A 20,585-nucleotide genomic window follows, 5' to 3' on the forward strand; every position below is an offset into this window, starting at 1 on the left:
CTTCTGTATGGAAGGCGGAGCTCCGAGAAGGAGGTATTAGGTTAGCCAGCGAGCCGGGAAGACGAGTAATCGTCCCGATCCCTCCAGTCGTGGGGAGAAGGATGGTAATTGCTGGTGTCACGTGCAACAGATGAGGCGCCCGCCATGCTAACACAGCTAACGGTGCCTAATGCGGCTGCATCTTCACGGGCCTGTCACATGTGTTTATTCCACGTCTCCACGGCTACCGTCACCGCTCGTGGCCTAGCCTCACGCATCAGATCATCAGAGGGGGAGAGAGAAGCATAAAGTGGGTATTTTCCTTCCTGTGGCAAGTGGAGACACAATTCACGCTCACTTCTGCGCTTCCTTCTAGGCATAAATACAAAACCTATGAGCTCAACACACTTAAAGTGTGTTTACGGGCCAGAAACAGAGAGATGAGGCCCCCCAAAAGCGGAGAAACAAACTCCCAGTGTGGATATGAGGAGGAATTCATTAGCTTCCTGTCAACTTTTGAGATAACAGTAATCATGCCTGAATCACAGGCATGGCAGGGGCAGGGGGGGCAGGCAGTGAGTGGGAGGGTCGCTGTCTGAATCCTCCGATTTTTCCACTGACTCAAGCTAAAACCAGCCTGTCAAACCTGCTGCACTGCGGCTCAGAATCCTTCAGCAAAACTTTTTTGCTACCCTTCCTACCCCCCCCCATCAAGGCTGAGTCCCTGAAGTCTCCACCTTGGGTTTCACATCCCTTCAGCGGCGCCGCGAACGGCTGCGCCCCTCGTAGCGCTCGTAGCGCGGCCCGGATTTACATTCCTGTCACACTCTTGGTAAAATAAACACGTTTCTTTCTCTCATTTCTCCCCTGAAAAGATCCAACCGCTCCGAGAAGTTGGAGTTCAGCCCGTTGACCCTTCCTCCTCCCTAATCACTCCGCCTCCTCTTCCCGTGCTCTCTCTCCCCATACCAATGTTTACAGCCCACATTACACATTCCCAGGAGCGGCGCAGGAACCAGCGCTCGGACCCGTTAACTATGGACGGTTAAAACAATAACATCATCCAATCTAAACCTGCCGTCAGAAACCTTTATTACAGCTCCGCTCAAACAATTAAGCCACTGTCGGCGTCCCGTCATCACAAAAATGGGTCCAATTATTATTTTTCTGGCTGTGGGATGAAAACCTGGGCTGTAATCTGAGAGTGAACGGACCTGCCCCTAGGCTGATAAAATGGGCCGAGCGGTGACAGAGCCCACGTAAACACAGCAGAAATGAGCTGTCAGTGAGCAGGCTACCTGCAACCACACGCTAATGATCCCGCTGGAAAACGAGCTGAAATAATGTAAAATAAAGAAGCGTCTCTCATCCATCAGGTGACCCGAGCGGCTCCGCTCCATATCACGGCATTAGGAGGGGGTTCGTCTGCCAGGTTTATCATATAAATCAACTAGCAGGCTCCAATAACTGATGCATTAGCATAATATTCCCAGGTGAGGCGCCGCAGCTTCTGAGTAAACTTTGATTTCATGCTGCATCCCCCCCCAGGTGGTACAGTTTCATTTATTCAGCTCTGATTTCCATTTATTTGCATCACAACTGTCAGAATCTGGGCTGAGTACTAAAATAAGCCTGCTGTCCCGCTCTGGCACCCTTTGGTTTAGCTACCGAGGACTGTGTCACCGTGGTGGGCGGGGCCAGTCACGGTGGTGGGCGGGGCCGGTCACAGTGGTGGGCGGGACCAGTCACACTGGTGGGCGGGACCAGTCACACTGGTGGGCGGGACCAGTCACAGGGCGATGACATCACAGGCCTCGCCTGGTGGTATTTTTAACCGTCTTCCGACACAAATGACGGCTGATTGTGTCACTTGTGCGGCGGCCGGAGCTCCCAGGAGACCGACCACAAACATCAGCCCCCCCATTTAATTAACTGGCTGTCGCTCAGCGTTCCAGGTAATGTTTCCCTCGCCTCCTTCTTCTTCTTCTGCTTAAGAAGCTCTTCAGCCTGCTTAAAGTCGTCTTCGCCGCTCTGAACTGTTTTTCACCTCAGGAACTCTCCCGAGACTTCAGACGCGCAGCGAATAAATCTGAACTTCGGCTCTTAACTTTTGAGAAAATGTCGGGATTCGAGGAATTTTCTCAGAACCTCGTGAAAAAGAACAAGTCTTGGCGGCGAGGAAGACCCACTTTTCGGAAAGGCCGCGGCGGCGATGTCATGTTTAAAGCAGTGGATTGTCATCTTAGGAGCGATATGAGCTAAAAGCCTCTCACCAACTCACCGTGATGGTGGATTTGGCATCAAAGGCGATGCGTTTGATCCTCTGAATGAAGCCGTCTCCTCCGTACGCCTGCAGAAACACACAAACTCAACGTCAACGCCGTCTGCTTTGTGACATGAGCCGAACAAGGGAGAAAAAAAATAAAAGTTTTGTCTGCGATCCAAATCCTGTCGTCCGCCGTCAGTTAATCAAAACAGCATCTGGCGGTCGGCGAGTGATCAACGCCGATTCTTCAGGACGGCTAATTAGACAGTGATGAGTGAGGAAAACGGTAAACAAGCTGAAAGAGGGAGCTCGGCGTTGTTTGTGTAAAAGCCCGACGCGACGCGCAGACGTTAAAGATAATGGAAAAGCTTTTGGAGGAGGCCACCGCTCGCGTTTCCTAATTATAAAAGGAGGAGAAAATGGATCCTGAAAATTGCAATTAATGAGAGCAGCGGCTGGCGAAGCACGTGGCTATCCTATAAATCTTCATTTACAAAAGCAACAGCCTGAAAGCGGCGCCCCGCTCAGGCTGGTCCGCGCTTTATGTTTCATTTAGGCCTCGAGTTTAAAAGTCATTCCAGCCTCTGAAGCTCAACACAAAACACCATCGACGAAATTTAGGGGTAAAAATGGATTTTGACGCACACGCCAGCCGCGGGTCGGCTAACCGCCACGTTAGCGGGCCGCCGCGTCCAGGCGTGGCCCCGCAGCAGACTGCAGCGTTCTGTTGCTGTTTATTTGATGGGAGGTGGTTTGTTTAGCCTGAAAAAAACAGCCCGGGCCTTTCATGGGGAAGAAAAGAGGACTGTTTGGTTTATGGTTTAATCCTCCTGCCGAGGCGGTGCTGGGAAAGGGTGACATTTATTTTCCAGATTATGATTCATACGCGCGGAGTCGTCCCAGTGATTCGAGGGAATTATTGATGATCTACTCAAGGAGGACAGTGAGGGTGAAAACCAAACATGCAGGAGGAGATTGAAAATATGCCTCATCGGGGGGAAAATCACTTCCAGAGGGGACTTAAAATGCAAGACGGCGTGCTTGATTAATGGACGGCGACTGGCGTGATTACAATGGTACAGAGGGAGGGGAAAGGTGGCGGCGAGCTGAATGACACGCGGGTGATGAGGAAGAGGGCGCTCGGACCTGTGCAGAACCGTTCAGGACGCTCTTGATGAAGTGGACCAGCTGCTCCATGGTGCCGACGGCCTCGCTGGGCAGGAAGTACTGCTCGTTGGAGGTGTTGAGGATGATGACGGAGGGCACCGCCACTTCACTGAGGGAGGGGGAGGAGATGCAGGTTTATGCAAGAAGTTTGGGCTGAGATCATTAGACAGGAACACGTTACAACACACAGAGACAACAGTGGTAAACAGAGCTTTTGGACTCAGATCAGCTCATTTCCTCCCTTGGGAATGGTCCAAAGGGGTTTTATTTGGTGAACAGGCCACATTCGGAGCGCTCTTTCCATCTTTTATGCAAACAATGCTGAGCTCAGGGGCTCCGAGGTTCCGCGCCGGTCACACTTAAAGAGACCTTTACAAATTGTGGCTGACAGGTGAAATGCAGGGAGTCCAGAAGAAGGCAGCTTTGCATTCAGGCCGCGGCGCTCACAGAGAGCGCACGAGAGAGTGCACGAGAGAGGGCAGAAGTCCACCGGTGGGGCCGAATATGTGGAAACAGACCGTGAGCTGCACCCGCTTCAAAAACAGAATTAAAAAGTCTAGCGCGACATCCATCAAGGTCACGTAAACAAGCAATCCCTGCACACACACATCAGCACAAGTATCAAAGCCCTGCACACACGCACACACACACACACACACACACAATCACAGCAATGCCACTACAGATTCTCACAGTGTTACTCAACCCAGTGACACACACACACATATGCACGCATATCCATCACTGTCGCAGCCCAGCGCCCTGCTGAGATCAGGAGAGCAAACACACACGTAAGTCATCAAGGCTGGGCCACTCTGTCCAGCGGAGAACTGCAATCATGTGCAAAAACACACATTAGAAATCCAACCCGCTGCTGCCCCCTTCAACAGTTGGTACCCACTAAAAACAAAAATGGATTCACAAAAGCATCGGGGTGTGTGTGTGTGTGTGTGTGTGTGTGTGTGTGTGTGTGTGTGTGTGTGTGTGTGTGTGTGTGTTTAGGGGGTGCTGCCCATAATGAAAGGTCACACATCCAAGGGATTAGAGCCAGAAGAATACACACATTTAAGTTATTCCCTCTCTCGTCCAAACAGCTGCTGAACAACGAGCCTTCAGCTCATTCAAGGTTCCAAACCAATTTTTATTGCCTGTTGTTGAAAAATCAGGCAGACGTTTTCAGATTTGTTTGACCTTTTGCGAAATGTTAGCTCTTGATCTGGTTTTCTTATGTTTCTGAACACTAATTATGGATCTAATGCTGGGAGGAGCCTGTGGTCCAATCAGGACTGGGGGGCGGGATCAAAACAACACGTTCGGTTGTGCACAAAAATGTAAAATCCATAATCAACACCTTTAAACTTCTGCCTCATTTAGCTCAAACTGGGATTTTATAAAAATACATTAGGGTTTTACAGGATGTTATAAGGTCAATTTACACACTAAATGATTGTTATTGAAGCCACATTATATGACTGTGCGAGTTGAAATAGCAGTGTGAACAATATGAATAGCACTCGGACTCCTGAGAGGGAGGAAAGCGCCTCTTCCTTTGCTAACGGGTGGTCTGCAGCTGCCGCCGCGGGAGATCTGGGCTGGGAAGGTGAAAGCCTACACTTATCACGGACCGCTGAGGCCCTTAATGCTCCCCGGTTGCTGCCATTTTCTTCTAATTTCCCACAAAAGACTTGTAATTGAAGAATCATCAAAGCCCTTCACATCCACAGAGGTTTAGCCTGATCGTAGCAACATGTTGACGTTACACCAGCCTTTGAGTTACAGCAAGCATTTTTATTGATCCTTTTCTGCTCTCGCACGCTGAGAAATATGACGCATTAGCATCACGCTAGCATCAAGTAAAAGCTTGACACCAACGTCAAATACCCTGCTGACAATCTTTTTGAATCTACGACTTCTCTACTTTCAAAGAACCGGATAAAAGAGGCTAAAAATGTCTTTTTGTCTGTGCCGTACAAGCACGACGCTCCCCGTGGGTACGCGGATGCATACGTGCGGCTGTACGACGTTGACGTTCTACTCTGTGAGGAAACAACATTCCAGAGCAGGTCAAAGTTGGAAAAACTACAAATCCGTGATGAGCAGAAGCTCTTAGTCCCCCCACAGATGCCCCACTCCTGTAAACAGAAGCATTTCAGCTCTTTAATTATGGCAAGAAGATGATCAGGACCATCGAGCAGGTGTGAGGAGATAAAACCTGGACATCTTCAGGGCTTTTGGACACCCAGACACTTCAGGCACGTCACAACCCACAGTAAAACTCATATGAGGGGTTAGCAATAATCCCGGGTTTAAACAGAGCCAGAGACGGTCCGGGGCTTAGGGAAGTGCACGCACGCACGCGTGTGTGTGTGTGTGTGTGTGTGTGTGTGTGTGTGTGTGCGGGTGAAAGCAGGGGCAGCCTTCACACCAGACAGGCCGCTGCAAGAACACAGTAATCGCCGCGATGACAGAAAGAGGGATAAAAAGGCATCAGAATTATTTCCACGGCTCTCCTGGGGGGGGAGAGAATTAGTGGACATCGACAGACCGGGAGTGCAATTCCTCAAAGGAGGGCAATTAATCCTGCACCACTGCAGCCAGACAGCACAGAGCAAAACAGCGAAAACATATTGTGTGTGCTGATAGAAAATCAGGAGGACTAATCACATCTTTTATGTTTAAATATAAACACGGCCCACGGGGGCGGCGCCTCCACGGACGCAGTCGCATTTACAGAACGATCGCTGTACTCGTGGAACACGTGTAATTACGCGGGCCCTCGAAGGTCACGCCTGCTGTAATCTCCCTCATGAAAACTATCACTTAAATTCAAACAACAACCCGTCTCTGGGGGTTCTCCTGTCAGAGGCAAACCCAACATGAGGGGCCCTCCCGGAAGGCCTGCCTCGCCGGGTACGCTAACGGCTGCAGCCGCGCCGAGCCCTCGCGCTAGCTGGCGAATCAGAAGTGTGGGGCGTCAGATCCAAGGCCTCGGGCCGGCCTGCTGCAGCGCCGCCCCTGGCATCATTAGAGCTGCTCTTTGACAAGCTATTAAACACATGACCGCCGCCGATCAAATCCACACCCACAAATTCCTTCTCCACTCTTGATTATCCCGCCCACATGCGCAGCTTTGCGGGAGCCAGTGCAGATGATGGCGGTGGGTCGAGTTTTCCCAGAGTCCTGGGGGATGACAGCCCGTCTGTGTAATTGGCTTCTCAACAAGAGAGCGTCTTTAATGGCAGCGGCTGATGTTACAAGTCGGTTCAAACCCGGTTAAGTGGCTGACAATATGTAACACGAGGTGCAGGAGGAGAGCGAGACGCCGCGTGAGCCCAGCAAAAATGAAAGAGGAGCACTCACCCCATAATGAGACTGTTGATGTAGTCGTTCCCGTCCATGTGTCCAAACTGGAAGTCTCTGTCGGACGGAAAACACTCGGGTCAAAACAAACTTATTTTCTCTCCTCTGCCTCAGCTGGATAAATCCGTATCCATACATCTGGGGACCGGTGCGGGAGTCTGGTACTATTTTATTCAGAGAAATAGGAAAGATGGCCACAGCCTGGTTCTATCTCTGCCTGGAGATGCTTCCTTCCTCATCTTTGCCATCACAGGAAAGCGATTTACTTAAGCGATAAGGCCAGAGGAAGAATTCAATTTGTGCCTGGATGTCCTGCATCACGCCAAGCAGACCGTCCCGCAGGTAGACTGGAGGACAGAGGGAAGCCTTCCACTGAAGGACTGATTACATATATTCTATATTCATGCAGACTCTGAGCTACAGCCAGCTCACTTGTCCCCTGGGCGTTCCTCAGTAGTGTTTCCATCAATGGCGTGATTATGAATTGCATAATAAACCCGGTGAATGTAATATAAAAGCAGTCTGTGATAATCCCACCGTCAATATTGAGCCGGACAGACAATAAAGCTCAGCGAGGAGCCGCGGCGCTGCCGGCGGAGGGGATGGTGACGGGAAACCCTGATGCAAGAATTGCATTTATTCGGCCAGCAGCGCTTGAGATGGGAGCTCGCAAATCTGGCTGCCGTGCGTCTGTCGCTCCATCTTTTTTTATTCCGTTTTCATGCGTCCATCTAAATGTTCTGCCAGGAGCCGCCTCAGTTTCTCAGGCGGAATGAAAGTAAATGAGATTGCCGCGTGCTGTCATCCTTTCATGCGGCGCTAACGAGGAGGGCGTCGCCACCAAATTATGGAAGACGGTTTACAAACTGCTTAAAAAAAAAAAAAAAAATAAACAGAATGCAGATGGGAGGTGGGAAAAGCTGCGTTTAAAGTGTAAATGAAACAGGAAGTTAGAGTCTGCAGAACAGTGCGAATGCAGCAGTGACACCAGTCCAGAGGACACATTATCACACAGGAAGAGGGTTCCGGATCCCTGCCAGTCAGAAAACTTCCTGCTTAGACTTCCAGCCAGCAAACAGGGCTGTTAGAGAGCTGGTGCAAGTGTGAGAAACACAACACAAATCAAAATTTGACAAGCAAGAACCCAGAATGTGATTACAGGGCTCGAACTACGACACCTTAGAATATATTCAAAGTGCAGATATTTGGCTTGATTATTTAAAAAAATATATCAAAACCTGTTATTTTAACAGGGAAAATGTTGGAACAGATGATGGGAAAATGGCAGTTCCATTCACCTCATTCTCCTAGTTCCATTTGAGGCTCTTAGAAGATAAATATAGACCATCCGTACAAAAGAAATCTATTTAACAACCAATTTATCATAAAAAACCCAACAGTTATTTTTTCTTAAAGCAGCTATCTGCCGCTTCTGGACTGAATTTTAATCACGGACACAATAATTTAAATTTTATTCAGACAGCAGCTGAACCCTCCTCGGGAGAATAAAGCAGCGAATACATTTGGATATTTTATTAATTCTTCTGTGATAATACTGCGCAGGAAAGATTGGGAGCGGGAAACCTCCGAAACGACCCGATAAGGTGAGCGCGTCTTCAAAGGGCTCGGACAGAGACGATAACGGGCGCCGGACGAGTCTCGCCGACGAGGCGTCAAAGACATCGCAGGGGCTGAGAAGCGTCCTCTAGCTGACGTTTCCCGCGGCTAAAACGGCATCGGCGCGACGCTCAAAACAACCCGGGAAAATGCGATTGAGCCGCTGAACCCAACGCCGATTTCATGAGATGAAACATGGCCAGAGGTCCGTGCAGAAGATCATTCCTTAAGGATGTTTTACGTGGAAAAATTCTGCACGTAATAACCTAAGGGTGCTTTTTTTTTTCTTCCCTTAATCCCCCCTCTTGTTGCCTGGCGCCCTGCTGAAAGCGATCAGAGGTAAAGGTCACAGGAACGACCCGGGAGCTCATCGGAATTCCAGCCTCGACCTGGGACGAATCCCGTACCCGCCCAGGAACTCGGCGAACGCATTTTCAGGTTCTTGGGTCATCCGTAAACGGCGAGTTTCCCCAGACACAAATAACAATAACTCAAATGTGAGGAGCCTGATGCGACCAGTCTGCAGCAGAGCTGGTTAATCCAGGCAGCTTCTACAAAAACATCCCATCTCTGGGTTGTTATTGCAGGAGAGAACACGGCATTAATACAAACCCAGCTGCCTTTAACTGACAGCTGAAAAGAGCACCTATATTTGGAGGCTGACATTTTGCATAATTACCTTTCAACTGAAGCTCAACGAAAACAGACGTGCCCCGACAAGGCGGGAGATCGGTCGTGAGCAGACAGACAGTGCTCCCCAGTGAAGTGCCAACCAAGAATAAATGCCTAAAACGGATTTTTATCTTTTATCTCGGCGTGTATCAGTGTCTTACCTGCTAAAATGTTCCCTGTGTTCCTTCGCTACCCTCTGCATCAGAGTCTTTAGTCTGAAAGCAAATGAGAAGGCAGTGAAATACCACATAAGCTGGAGTCAAACCTCTTATTTTTAGCATATATGCTGCAATTTTGTGGGAAGAAAACAATAACACTGAGGTTCTTTTAATTTCACTGGTTTTTGTACCTGTCGCTCTCCTCTGTGGGGTCCTTCTCATCGATGACAGCAATCGCCACCAATTTGCCTGCGGTGACAGACGGGGATTACCAATCACACTCAGACAGGAGAGGAAAAACACAGAAGATGAGGAGACAATAGCAGGGGAGATAATCAGCTCCGCTGGAGACGAATCACCTCAATGGAGTGAACGAAGGAGTGAGGCTAGGCTATTCAGTCGTCGCTCAAACGGCGAGCGGGTTCGGGTTTTTCTGCTGGCTTCAACAGACAACTAGCGATCAGTGTCAGAGGGGCTATTTCAGTGTCACTAAAACCGACAAACAGGTTTTAAAACCCAAAACTGTTATGCAACTTATAAGATTTAATCAGGCGCAAACACGGGCTACAGTCGGTCGGAGTGCCACCCTGCCCCCTGCTGGCCACAAATGGAAGATTTGGAGGGTTATTTTTCTATTCTAACGCTAACATATCGTGCAAATCAAAGTCTCGTGCTGTGAATCTGTCCAAAAGAAACGTTAAAATGTATTTGCGGCCTCCGGTGTCTCGCAGCTTTTGATCAGTAGCTTGAAAATGACTATTTTGAGACCATTATGGCTACATTTGTATTTTCAGCATGTCAGCGTGACTCACGTCTTGATGCTCTAAAACTTCTGGAATGCTAACATAGCTCAGCCGTGGAGCAGGAAATCTGATACTCCTGCTCTGAGACAGCAGACCGTTTTTCCCAAACCATTCTCAACCGTCACACTAACTTCATCCAGCTGAGCTGCTTCTATGTCCGGAACCGTAAACACGGAGGAATGGATCAAAAAGTGGCTGCGTAAGCAGCAGCTAATGTAAGCAGAACGCACCGGTAACGCATCACTGATCTCAGTAAACTGCACATCAAGGAAAAGTACTGAAGCTTATATTAGAAAACACATCGTTCACTGCACACGGCATCGATTTACTGCCTCCCAGAGACAACGTGTGGTTCATTCACTCACATCCCCCTGGGGAAAAGTGTAACAATGCAACTGTAAAATATCTAATCACCACATCACACTTTCTTCTTTTTTTGTGATATCAGTGAGTTTCTGTTTTGAGCAAAAGCTCGCCGTGTCCTTGACGATGGCACCGACTCCACGAATGGATCTAGTCCCAGCAGACCGCAAAGTGGCTGCTAGCTCCTCAGGGGGCAGGTTAAATGTAGAGGTTACATTTTACTGTACAGTCGAAATCTACCAGAAATGGAAAGCTGCTTCTTGCTTTGAGCTGAGATTTTGTAAAGAAACCTACAGAGAAACAGAAAAACAGAAAACAATATACCGTATTTTCTGGACTATAAGTCGCACTTTTTTTCCATAGTTTGTCAGGGGGTGCGACTTGTACTCCGCAGCGACTTAAATAAATACATTATTACAGAATTTCACATGTTCGTCATTTTCACACTGACGACCACGAGGGCGCTCTAGGCGCGTGTACCTGAGGAACGAGTTCCTTTAGCGACGCAGAAGAAGAAGCGGTGCTTCATCTATGGAGTTAGACTTGATTGTTTGGTAAACTTGCTCGGATGTTCTTTATGCTATAGTTATCGGAACAACTGTTAATATGTTACGTTAACAAAGCAGACACGTACTCAGTTCGTTATGGGTCATGTAGCTGAATTGGTTACGTTAGCATACCGTAACCCTATTGCTAATCCATGCTAATTGCCTTTCAAGATGAAATGTATGTTCTTGGTCTCGGATTTTATCAAATAGATTTTCCCCTAAAATGCGACTTATAGTCCAGTGCGACTTATATATCTGTTTTTCTTCTTTATTATGCATTTTTTGGCTAGTGCGACTTAAACTCCGGAGCGACATATAGTCCAGAAAATATGGTAGATAAAATGTCATCTGCTTACCAGTTTCTCCGAGTTCGTACAGGGTGAACCCGTCTATCTGGAGATATCCTTGGAAGCGCTCCCTGTTCACCCAGGACGACAGGCTAGCGTCTTCATACTCTGCAACACAAGATGAGCAACGCCTCAAGGTCAGGACCGCTCCAGACATGCTGTAAACATATTCATGCTCGGACCGAACGAAGCTTGATGTTTACCACCTTGAAATTATGTGGGGTTAAAGAGCGAGGCACAATATCAACATTTACAGACAGAAGACAGCACGTAAACAGTCAAAAGAAATTGTTTTGACAGGCGTAGCGAGGGGGGAAGGAGGCCATTTTGGAGTCGGAAACGGCAAATTGGAAAGGGAATCAGCGAGCGGAATAACAACATTTAAGCTACTTTCTTCCTAAATGATGATGAAAAAAGGCTGATCTGCATCCTTCTGAAACACGGGTTTAATGATCGGCCCGTCGAGCGCCGGGGGAAAGTCTGGAGATTGGCCTCAGCGCTTCTTCATCGTTACCGTATCAGCAACAGCAGCAGGAGAGGCTGCAAACTCCTCGGTGATAATCTGTGAAGCGCTTTTCGGTCCCGACCGACACACACCCATCACGCTCGCTGTCGCCCTAGTGGGTCCCAGGAGGCCCATTCTGCCACAGGAGAAAGCCTGATTAAATCGAGCGGGCCGAGCAATATCGGCGAGGGTGAGCGCGCGTGTGAAGGACTCCTCCCAGAGTGCAGTTGTCGCAGTAAGTGGCGAGATGGTTCGCAACAGGTCTTTCTTGGCAGCCCCAGAGAAAATTACCCAGCAGGCTTGTTTGCAACTGTGAAAGTCACCGGGTGCCCTTCAGATCATTAAAATGCACCGACAGCTAGAGCGCTAGCGTTCTACGCAGCTGCTGTTCCACACATTCAGAGACAATTCGGGTTCCCCGGCTCGTGTGGCAGGACCTAAACTCTTCCATCTGTGAGCCGATGAGCTTTGTTCTCAAACAGGAGCAGAAAATTTGGGTTGTAAATGAATATGAACCTCATTCAGTCATTTATTTCCAGGACACGGCAAAATGCATTATTCAGCGTTTGCATTAAGCAAAAAGGAAAAAGAGTGCAGCAAAACAAGTGGATTAAAACCAAAACCACCAAAATGTGGCAAATGTCATTACTGCCCCAACATCTGGAGGCAACATGGAAATCTGTTCCCTACGAGCGGAATGTAGCCTGCTTCCTTTAAACAGTGTTTTCTCTGACTGGGGACGGCTACAGGATGCACATAATTGATGTCAAATGTAGCTGGGACCTCATTAAGACATGTTAATAAGTTATGATGACCTTTTAGCAGCATTACAATTATTACGAGAAAAACACCGACGACTTTAACACAGTTGTTAGGCCGCAGGGCCCCGAAGGAGCTTTAAGCACAATACTGAACATGACAACTTAAACCTGAACACGTGTTAAAGACCTCAAGGTCGTAGCTCATCGCGCTAGTATTAGAATACCCTCAATGCCCTGGGCTCCGCTTGTTGGGGCGTCGGCGTTCCTCAGTTCTTCCCACAGATGTTCAGGCTTTAAAGACAACGCTGCTGCCCGACTCCCCCCTCGCCAAATTGAAGGCGAAAGACGAGAGCTGAAGGCGTCACACTGGGATCCGCGCGCTGATGAACCTCCACTGAACCTGCTTCACCTTCAAGCAAATTAGAGCTGCTCTCTTCTGAGGCGCCAACCTTGCAATCTCCATACTGCCCCCCAGGAGCCCACCGGGCCGAGTTTACACAGTGGGAGGGCGAGATGGATGGAGGTGGTGGTGGGGGGGGGGGGGGCAGACAGAGCGTGGGGTGAGGATGATGCGCTGTCAGAGGGAGGGGGGGCCAGCTCTGACACATGGCGCAGAGGAAGGTTAATGGCTCTGAAGACCTCCGCCACTATGCAGATGACGGAGAGCCAAAAACAGAGAGGAGAGATCAAAGACGCATCAAAGGAAGGGAGACACGAGAGCAGGAAGAGGACGCAAAGACGACACGAGACATTGTGCCTTTTGGCCACACGAGCCTGTAGCCCTGGTGGTTGCCGGTGCTGACAGGAGCAGCGGCGTGCAGACTGGATTGGACTTATTAAACATGCATGAGTGTCTGTCCCGGTTTCCTCTTCACAGCGGATGCAGCCCTTTGTGATGAGCACTAAACCAATCAAAACCCAGCAACAACATGTGGAATCAACCTTCGCGGAGCTACGGAGGGGTGAAATACAGCCGTGGCGAGGAGCATTTGAAGCTGCCCGTGCCCGGTTAGGGTCTGGAATATTGTTTCAACTCAAAAAAACAAACACGTTTGGAACCCCGATACCACATCAGGCATCCGTGGAGCCTTCAAAGACGTCCACGGGGAGCTCACCTCCTGGACCCCTGTGCTGCAGTCTGCATCGGTGCTACAGCACAACATCTGTAACATCTGCAGGGGTCCTACAGCCTGGCATGAACCTCCGCAGGAACACACTCCCCTGCACACACACTCCACAGCTGTGATTGGATGACTTGGAAATGCCGATCCGCATCTGCAGCTGCTGTCCCTCCGTCCATCCCAGGCTGGTTTAGACCAACAACAAACGCAGGATGAGAACGGAGACGAGCGCCCTTCTCTTCACCCTGCAGCACTTTGAGAACCAGGAAGCAGACAGGAGGCCCCGTTTAATATTCCGCACATGCTGGACGCAACCTTTTTTGACTCCGCTCCTCTGGCAAAAACCAGCAGACGCCTTCAGTGGTCGTTATCGGTCTCCAGCATGACATCACAGGGCTTCTAACACGTTCATTACGCTTGTGTTTCTCTTTCACACGCGGGGCTGCATCATTGTATCGACAATTGTGCTTGGTGACTTGTTATTCTCTCCACTCTGTCGATGTTTACTGTGTTTGTTGTTCTGTTGACACCGGTTATTGCAGCCGAATTGTCAAATGTGAGCATAAAACAAATAACATTTAATTAAAGTGCCTCCGCCTAAATTACAGTTAATCCCAAACCCAGAGAGATCTCTGGGAAACAAAGCGCCGCAGTTCCAGGCAGAGCGGACGCCGAGGACCACAAGTGAGGACCACAGGAGAAAAGGAAATAACGCAACAGGGAGGGATAGAGGGTGGGTTATTACAGGTGGTTATTACGGGGCATTGAGGAGTTTGTGTTTATTCTGTTTTGACTCCTGAGCCAGGCGAGGAAGGACACATCCGAGGTCTTGAACAAGTCCGATGCCCGGTCGTGGTGGCGACAGCAGACCTCCAACGCCTCCTGTGGCTCTTTTTAACAGCTGTGTTGAACCTTTCCTGCTTCGGCCGCAGTAATGACCCGACGGAAGGTGGCAGGAATGGATTTCTCACAGTCCTCCGCTGGAAACAAACCCTCCCAACAGCAGCTGACGGGGCAAGTTTGTGTTGGCGCTGTGCTCTAACCCTTCCCGCTGCCCAGCCGGGGCAGAAAATTACAGTGGAATGTGGCGAACTAGCATCGCTGCAGCGAGCGGCTTCAGACTGCGCCTCTCCAGGCCTCGTCTGTCACATCTGATCCCCCCCCACATCCCAAACACTTGACAGCTGCTTTGGCAATTCCTGGCTTTGGTTTCTCCTCCTTTACATGTGGTCTCTCAAACCCATCCGCCCCGGACCGCTATGCACGTCCACCCAGAGACAGACCGCAAAACATCACTGGGCTCACCGCACGCACAATAGTGGGCAGAGCCCGGGGTGATTTGTGTTGGGACGAGCACGCCATAACTCAAGTGCGGTGGGGAAGATGAGAGGGCTGCTGCAGCAGCCGTGGGAGAACCGACGCACGGCGGTAAAAAAAGGCACGCCACGAGGAAGGGGAGCGGGAGGATCGATAAACAAACACCACCCCGCTGCCCGCCGGATGATTTTTATATTTTTCACTGACAAATCGGGGGAAATAACTCACCGTCGTAGGTGAAGTAGCCTCCATCTTTAAAAACGACCACTGCGGGAAGCTCCGGTAAAGTTAGAGACTGTCGAGGAAGAGAGGGAGGAGATGCAGTTTAGGAAGGTTGCTAATGTACACGTGCACCTGCAAATAAGGAGCAGGCTGATATTTAGCAGCAAGGTTGTGCAGAAGCCATAATTACATCTGCTTTTATGTATTAACTGGACAATTATGCAGCTCAGCACTTGTCTCATTCAGACTAGGAAACTGCTACAAAGAATACACTTTCAGACTTGCCTCTGGAAAAACCTGCTCCAAGGCCGAGAAGAAGTGAGTGTAAACGATGAGCTCGGAAGCCACGTCATTGTACTTCTCCTGCAGAAACAAACGGCTCGTTCAGATTTAAATCGGGGGGAGGCTAAAATAGGCGGTAAATACACCAACTCTGCTGGGAGACAGATGCTAACAGACCAGCAGATTCTATCAGTCTCTCTGTTGACGCCCTCGTGGTTTTTAACGGAGCGTTCTGGTTTGGCCGCCGTGAACAACGCTTACTTTGAGAGGAGACTCCCCGCCGACGTACACAAAGAGCACATTGTGCCGTTTCAGCATGTGCTCAAACATCTCCTTGCTCGGAAGAGATCGGACGGCCGGTCTGGAAGAGGAAGAAAACCGGCACACATTGCTTGAGTTTTGTTTTATTCCAGTTGACGAATACAACAGCAAAGGCTGATGGCTGAGCAGAGGGCGCCACCCGGTGGACACAGACCAAAGCGTTGTTTTAGCATCAAAGCTAAGCTTCTAATCAACCCCTCTGTCACGGATCTAGCTCTGCTTTCCTCAAGGAGGATAGATCTGTCGGGCAGAGTTGACACGGTGGTTTAAGGTGGAGCATGTGGGGCAGAAGCCCTTCAGCTATGACACAAATATGGCCACATTTTCAGGATCTGCTGTTATTGACAACAATAAATTTGGAGCTCTACTTAGCAACATATTGTTTCCTCAAGTATTTTAGTAACCAACAGTTTGTTTGGTGAGAATTTCCTCTTTTTTTTTTACTTCTATAAATATCACTAATGCGTTACAAGATCAATCAAGGTCGAATATTGGACTTGGTTATGAGCCAGGCTATCGGGACCTCATGGGTTTGGGTTTTATGTATGTTCACCTAAACTAAAAAAAATAGAGTTGTTTTACATTACTCATTTTTTAAGCAAACGAAGGCTGTGACTCACCCTGCTACCCTGTTGGCAAACTCGATAATATCATCTTTTGTCCTCGGTCCTTTGTAATTATAGGCAAGATCCCCCTTTAGCCTGAGGAGGAGCGACAGAAATCAAACACAATGAAGGGCAGAGGTTTCAATTACACAGCAGGACTAAAAGCACTGCTGCATCTCTAACAGGCAGAAATAAAAATACAACCGTGTATTCCTGAAAAGCTTATTCAAAAAACAGGAAGTCAAGCCAGTTTTACCATATTTGGACGCATGATAAAATACAGTATAAAACTAAGCTAACCTGCAGATGCAACAACGGGCATGGTTTGGTTTGAACCGTCAGAAAAGTCAGCTGGGACTGAACTGACGGGCAACAACCAGGCTGATGAAATCCATCGTTTAACGTTTGTGCATCACTACACCTCAGAATACATCTGACAGACTTCCAGGCATCTGCCAGCTGCAGTTCTGACAACAGGCAGAACGCATTAAGGCTTGTCAAAGTTGCATCAGCCCAGAGAGGAATGAGCCCAGAGGGGAGCGCGCTTCTAATTCCAGGCTCCTCCCGTCTCTGAGGGAGGTATCCGGCGCTCTCCGATGGATGTTTCATCACTTTCCTGGTATGATGTTGTGAGCCCCGCTGTGATCCAGTGGCAGTTTCCCAAATGAGCTTGATGAAACTAAACGGAGAGCCCATTAAGGCTGCCCGCAGAAAGATGAAGCATGTGAGGGAAAGGCTGGATCGTCACTCTAAAGCTGACGCGAGTGCTGCTGTTGAGCAGCTGGCGTCTTCGTGAAATCATCTAAAGCAGGGAACCATCATATTCAAGGCCAAAACATTAAATTGAGAGGTGTCATTCATCTCCATCAAGAGAATTCCAGAATCCGAGGCCCAAAAAAATGAGCTAAAAAGAGTGCGAGGTGGGTCTGTCTCTTAGCTGTGATTAGCTACAACAACAGCTAATCCCCCTCCTGAATAAGTCCTCTCCGCAGGTTAAACCACAGGGGGAAACAACAGCGAAAGAAACCCCATAATAACAAAATATAAAGAGAACTTAAACATGTGTGGGAAGTGGCGGTGAAGGGGGGGGGGGAGCAGAGTCACAGCTGCAGCCAACATCAGACGGACCCTCCAGATTGAATGATGGCGGCAGGAAATAGACGAAACCCTGTAATGAAAGGCCGAGAGTGGCGTCCACTTACAGTTTGATGGTTGGGTAACCACGAACGCCGAACTCCGACGACATTCCTGCAACACAACACGCTTGGTTATAATCACCACTATCAGTTACGCGTCACCTTTAAATAGAGTTTGTTGGAGGGTAGAAATGATAATTAGCGGCCGGACATTTCAAAACATGTGAGAGAAAACAGGCTGGAATCAGCCCGATTTCAAAATAAAAGCATCTCTGAAGGCGTTCTGGCACCTTGTGCTCCTCAGCCCAGTTCCCAACAGACTGAGCTGGGATTGGCTTAAATTAATGGGCGATAAACTGAGACCAGTTACTGTAAAGTGACCGACACGGATGGGGTGTACTACACAGGTTCCGTCAAAAGGCGGCGCTATTGGCTGTAATAAAAAGCCCGTGAGAGTCAAATGGAAAACTGGGCAGCAGTCCGTCCTCATTGGCCATGCTCACATGTTTCAGGAGAGGAAGTTGGAGCTTCAACTGCTGTTGCACATACTCAGCATTTGAAATATGCAGCAAATGGGTGCAGAGGTTTAAAAACTGGATATTAGCGGCCCGCTGTTAGCATGAACGGCCACTTCAACAATGCTAAACTACTTTCTTTGATATTAGGATCGAATTTCTTGTTCCGTGATCTTGTTAAACAACGCTCTGACCTCCCAAACTCCACCGGGGACGTTGGCTTTGTCAACTCACCAGAGTACGCTGTGGCGTCCATCTTCCCCACGCGGACCGGGGACCCGGAGATCTTCAGCTCAAGTCCCACCTCGTTCCATATGGGCTCTAGTTTTTTGCAGTAGCCGCACCACGGGGCGTAGAACTAAATGCACAGAGGAGGACGTGAGCACCATAAAGCGGCGTTTCTTTATATTAATCTGTGGCCCAGGAAGCAAAAATGTGAGGATTTCTCACAATTCTCGGAGGTTTTTTGGCTCATGTGTTAATGTAGCTTGATGATTTTATAGCCTTTGCGGCACTTTCAGTCAACATAAGTTGCTTTAACGGTGCGCTAGAAATAAAATTTTAACTGCCCCTATGAGCTATGGCCTGCGGTTAATTCCACAAAAGTCGGGGCATAATTTAATTCCCTAAAGCCGAAAGGAAATCCAGTAAATGTTTACCGACCAAAGCCTAAAGCTCAATCACATATTTAACCCCAGGGATTTTAAATGATGTTATTGATCAACAGCTTCAGATAAATCAATGAAATCCGTCTCGGGATCAAGAGAATTTCCCTTTTTTCATTCTGAATTATTATTTTTTGGGGGTTTTAGTGCAGTTTTGGGCCGGTCTGATCAATTCATGCGGCGCTAAAACGTCCCAGCGTGACCCAGACCTGCTTTCTGGACCCAGAGACACAGCTCTGATATAAAGCCCTTGGAGCCTGGCGGCTTTACACCAATATGCATGACTTCCCATTCACTAATCACACACACAGGACCAGTCTGCCCCCCCCCCCCCCATCATCCCACATCCTACCCTGACCCATGCCACTTCCGCAACAGATGATCCAGACAGTGGCAGCGGCTGGAACATCAATCACAGCTGAATGGACTCCAAACAGTGTGTGTGTGTGTGTGTGTGTGTGTGTGTGTGTGTGTGTGTGTGTGTGTGTGTGTGTGTGTGTGTGTGTGGAATATCGGACTCACATCAACCAGCCAGATGTCGTTGACTCTTTTGTCTTTAAATCTATTTAAAAGGAGGAGCAGAGAGCAGGCTCATATTCTCTCTAACAAACTCAATTTGATGTCCCGATTACAACCCAACAAAAGATGCACTTACGATTTTATTGAGGTTTAAAAATCATCTTAATTACAAAAGCAAAAATAAAGGATCCTCTCAATGCACATGAGACTAAATCTCCACAGACCCCCCCCCCCCAACAGCCAATTTAAAAGACTTGTGACGAGATCTAATCCCCAGGGGGCCAATTCAGTGTATGTTTACCTTGAAACATACATCATTCATTCAATTCAACATTGGAAGATTAAACAAACCCATCAGAATTATTCCCACATTCAGAAGTGCATCACTTACGTGTCGTCCAGGTCTTCAACGAAGGCAAACACGGCTGAAGTCAGGAAAGACGCCACAACTGGAATGTTGCAAAAGAGCAAATTCATTTCATTTCATTTGACGGTGAATTTGAATTTTTTTTTTTTAAATAAGCTGACATCGCGTTCAGCCCCCCAGGCTGGAGCATCACCGGCTAAAGCTGCCCTCCTGGCTAACAGTGCGTCCATTTAGCTGCGCTTTCAACAACAAGGCCGTAGTAGTTTCGTCTATAAATGCTGCGGTGACGCGCAGAGGGCGATGGCTTATCAAAACGAGGCACAATGTGAGACTTACTTCCATAAAACACACAAGCTTTCACTTCTGCCATCGCTTCGGCTGGAAACAAGCAAGCAGGAAATACAGCCACTCGACCTGCAGCCTGTGCGCATGCGCGACGTGCCGGCGGTGACGTCATGACGCACACCGCTGCTTCTTCTTCCACTGTTTTAAGTTTAGTTGATTCGGTTTTAGCTTCGTTTATTTATTGATTTATTTATTGTTTATATCATAGAATCCTGTGTCATCGTGCCGTATTTTAATCAGTAGCTTCATGATTTACATTTACTGAAAAAAAAATTGAATAAACCCGTTCGCACGAAAATTAAAAACATGTCCAAAAAAGCAACTCGGCCAGGATTTATTTTCAAATTAATCAAGAGATTTAAAAGCTTTATTTAATTGCGCTGATTACAAGTGTGGCTTGTTAATACAAACCACACGATGGCGCTCTAAGCTAATTCAAAGCTGCACTGCAGCTTCGGTGCAAAGGTTAAACTTTTAACCAAAATACAGTGTGCATTTTTAAAAACTGAAGCGTTATTTCCAACCTTTATAGCTAATTATATAATTAGGAACACTTATGATGACAAGAAATGCAATAAAACGATGTAAAACGATTTAATTTGAAAGCAACTTGAGGCTATTTGT

The 20,585-nt window shown here is 48.3% G+C and overlaps 1 protein-coding gene across 3 annotated transcripts in view; it reads right to left on the minus strand.

The window, feature by feature from the left end:
* Window positions 1-20,083, minus strand: part of LOC130514091 (protein disulfide-isomerase TMX3-like) — a 75,896-nt gene extending 55,813 nt beyond the window's left edge. Inside the window, exons 1-15 of one of the 3 annotated variants that reach the window (XR_008946909.1) lie at window positions 19,953-20,083; window positions 19,641-19,698; window positions 19,253-19,292; window positions 18,300-18,423; window positions 17,617-17,662; window positions 16,430-16,510; window positions 15,750-15,849; window positions 15,492-15,569; window positions 15,213-15,279; window positions 11,290-11,388; window positions 9,411-9,468; window positions 9,223-9,276; window positions 6,773-6,829; window positions 3,392-3,521; window positions 2,261-2,329 (exon numbers count right to left, since the gene is read on the minus strand). Coding sequence is in view for 2 of the 3 variants with exons in the window: in XM_057013453.1 (XP_056869433.1) it covers window positions 2,261-2,329; window positions 3,392-3,521; window positions 6,773-6,829; window positions 9,223-9,276; window positions 9,411-9,468; window positions 11,290-11,388; window positions 15,213-15,279; window positions 15,492-15,569; window positions 15,750-15,849; window positions 16,430-16,510; window positions 17,617-17,662; window positions 18,300-18,423; window positions 19,253-19,292; window positions 19,641-19,698; window positions 19,953-20,073 (1,182 nt within the window). In the remaining variant the exon portion in view is untranslated. Of the gene's footprint in view, window positions 1-2,260; window positions 2,330-3,391; window positions 3,522-6,772; window positions 6,830-9,222; window positions 9,277-9,410; window positions 9,469-11,289; window positions 11,389-15,212; window positions 15,280-15,491; window positions 15,570-15,749; window positions 15,850-16,429; window positions 16,511-17,616; window positions 17,663-18,299; window positions 18,424-19,252; window positions 19,293-19,640; window positions 19,699-19,809; window positions 19,862-19,952 lie in introns of those variants that run through there. The other 2 variants (XM_057013453.1, XM_057013454.1) reach the window with 2 other exon arrangements.
* Between the last annotated feature and the right edge of the window lie 502 nt (window positions 20,084-20,585).

This window comes from Takifugu flavidus, chromosome 17 (genome assembly GCF_003711565.1).
Source record: "Takifugu flavidus isolate HTHZ2018 chromosome 17, ASM371156v2, whole genome shotgun sequence".
NCBI classification, from domain to species: domain Eukaryota; kingdom Metazoa; phylum Chordata; class Actinopteri; order Tetraodontiformes; family Tetraodontidae; genus Takifugu; species Takifugu flavidus.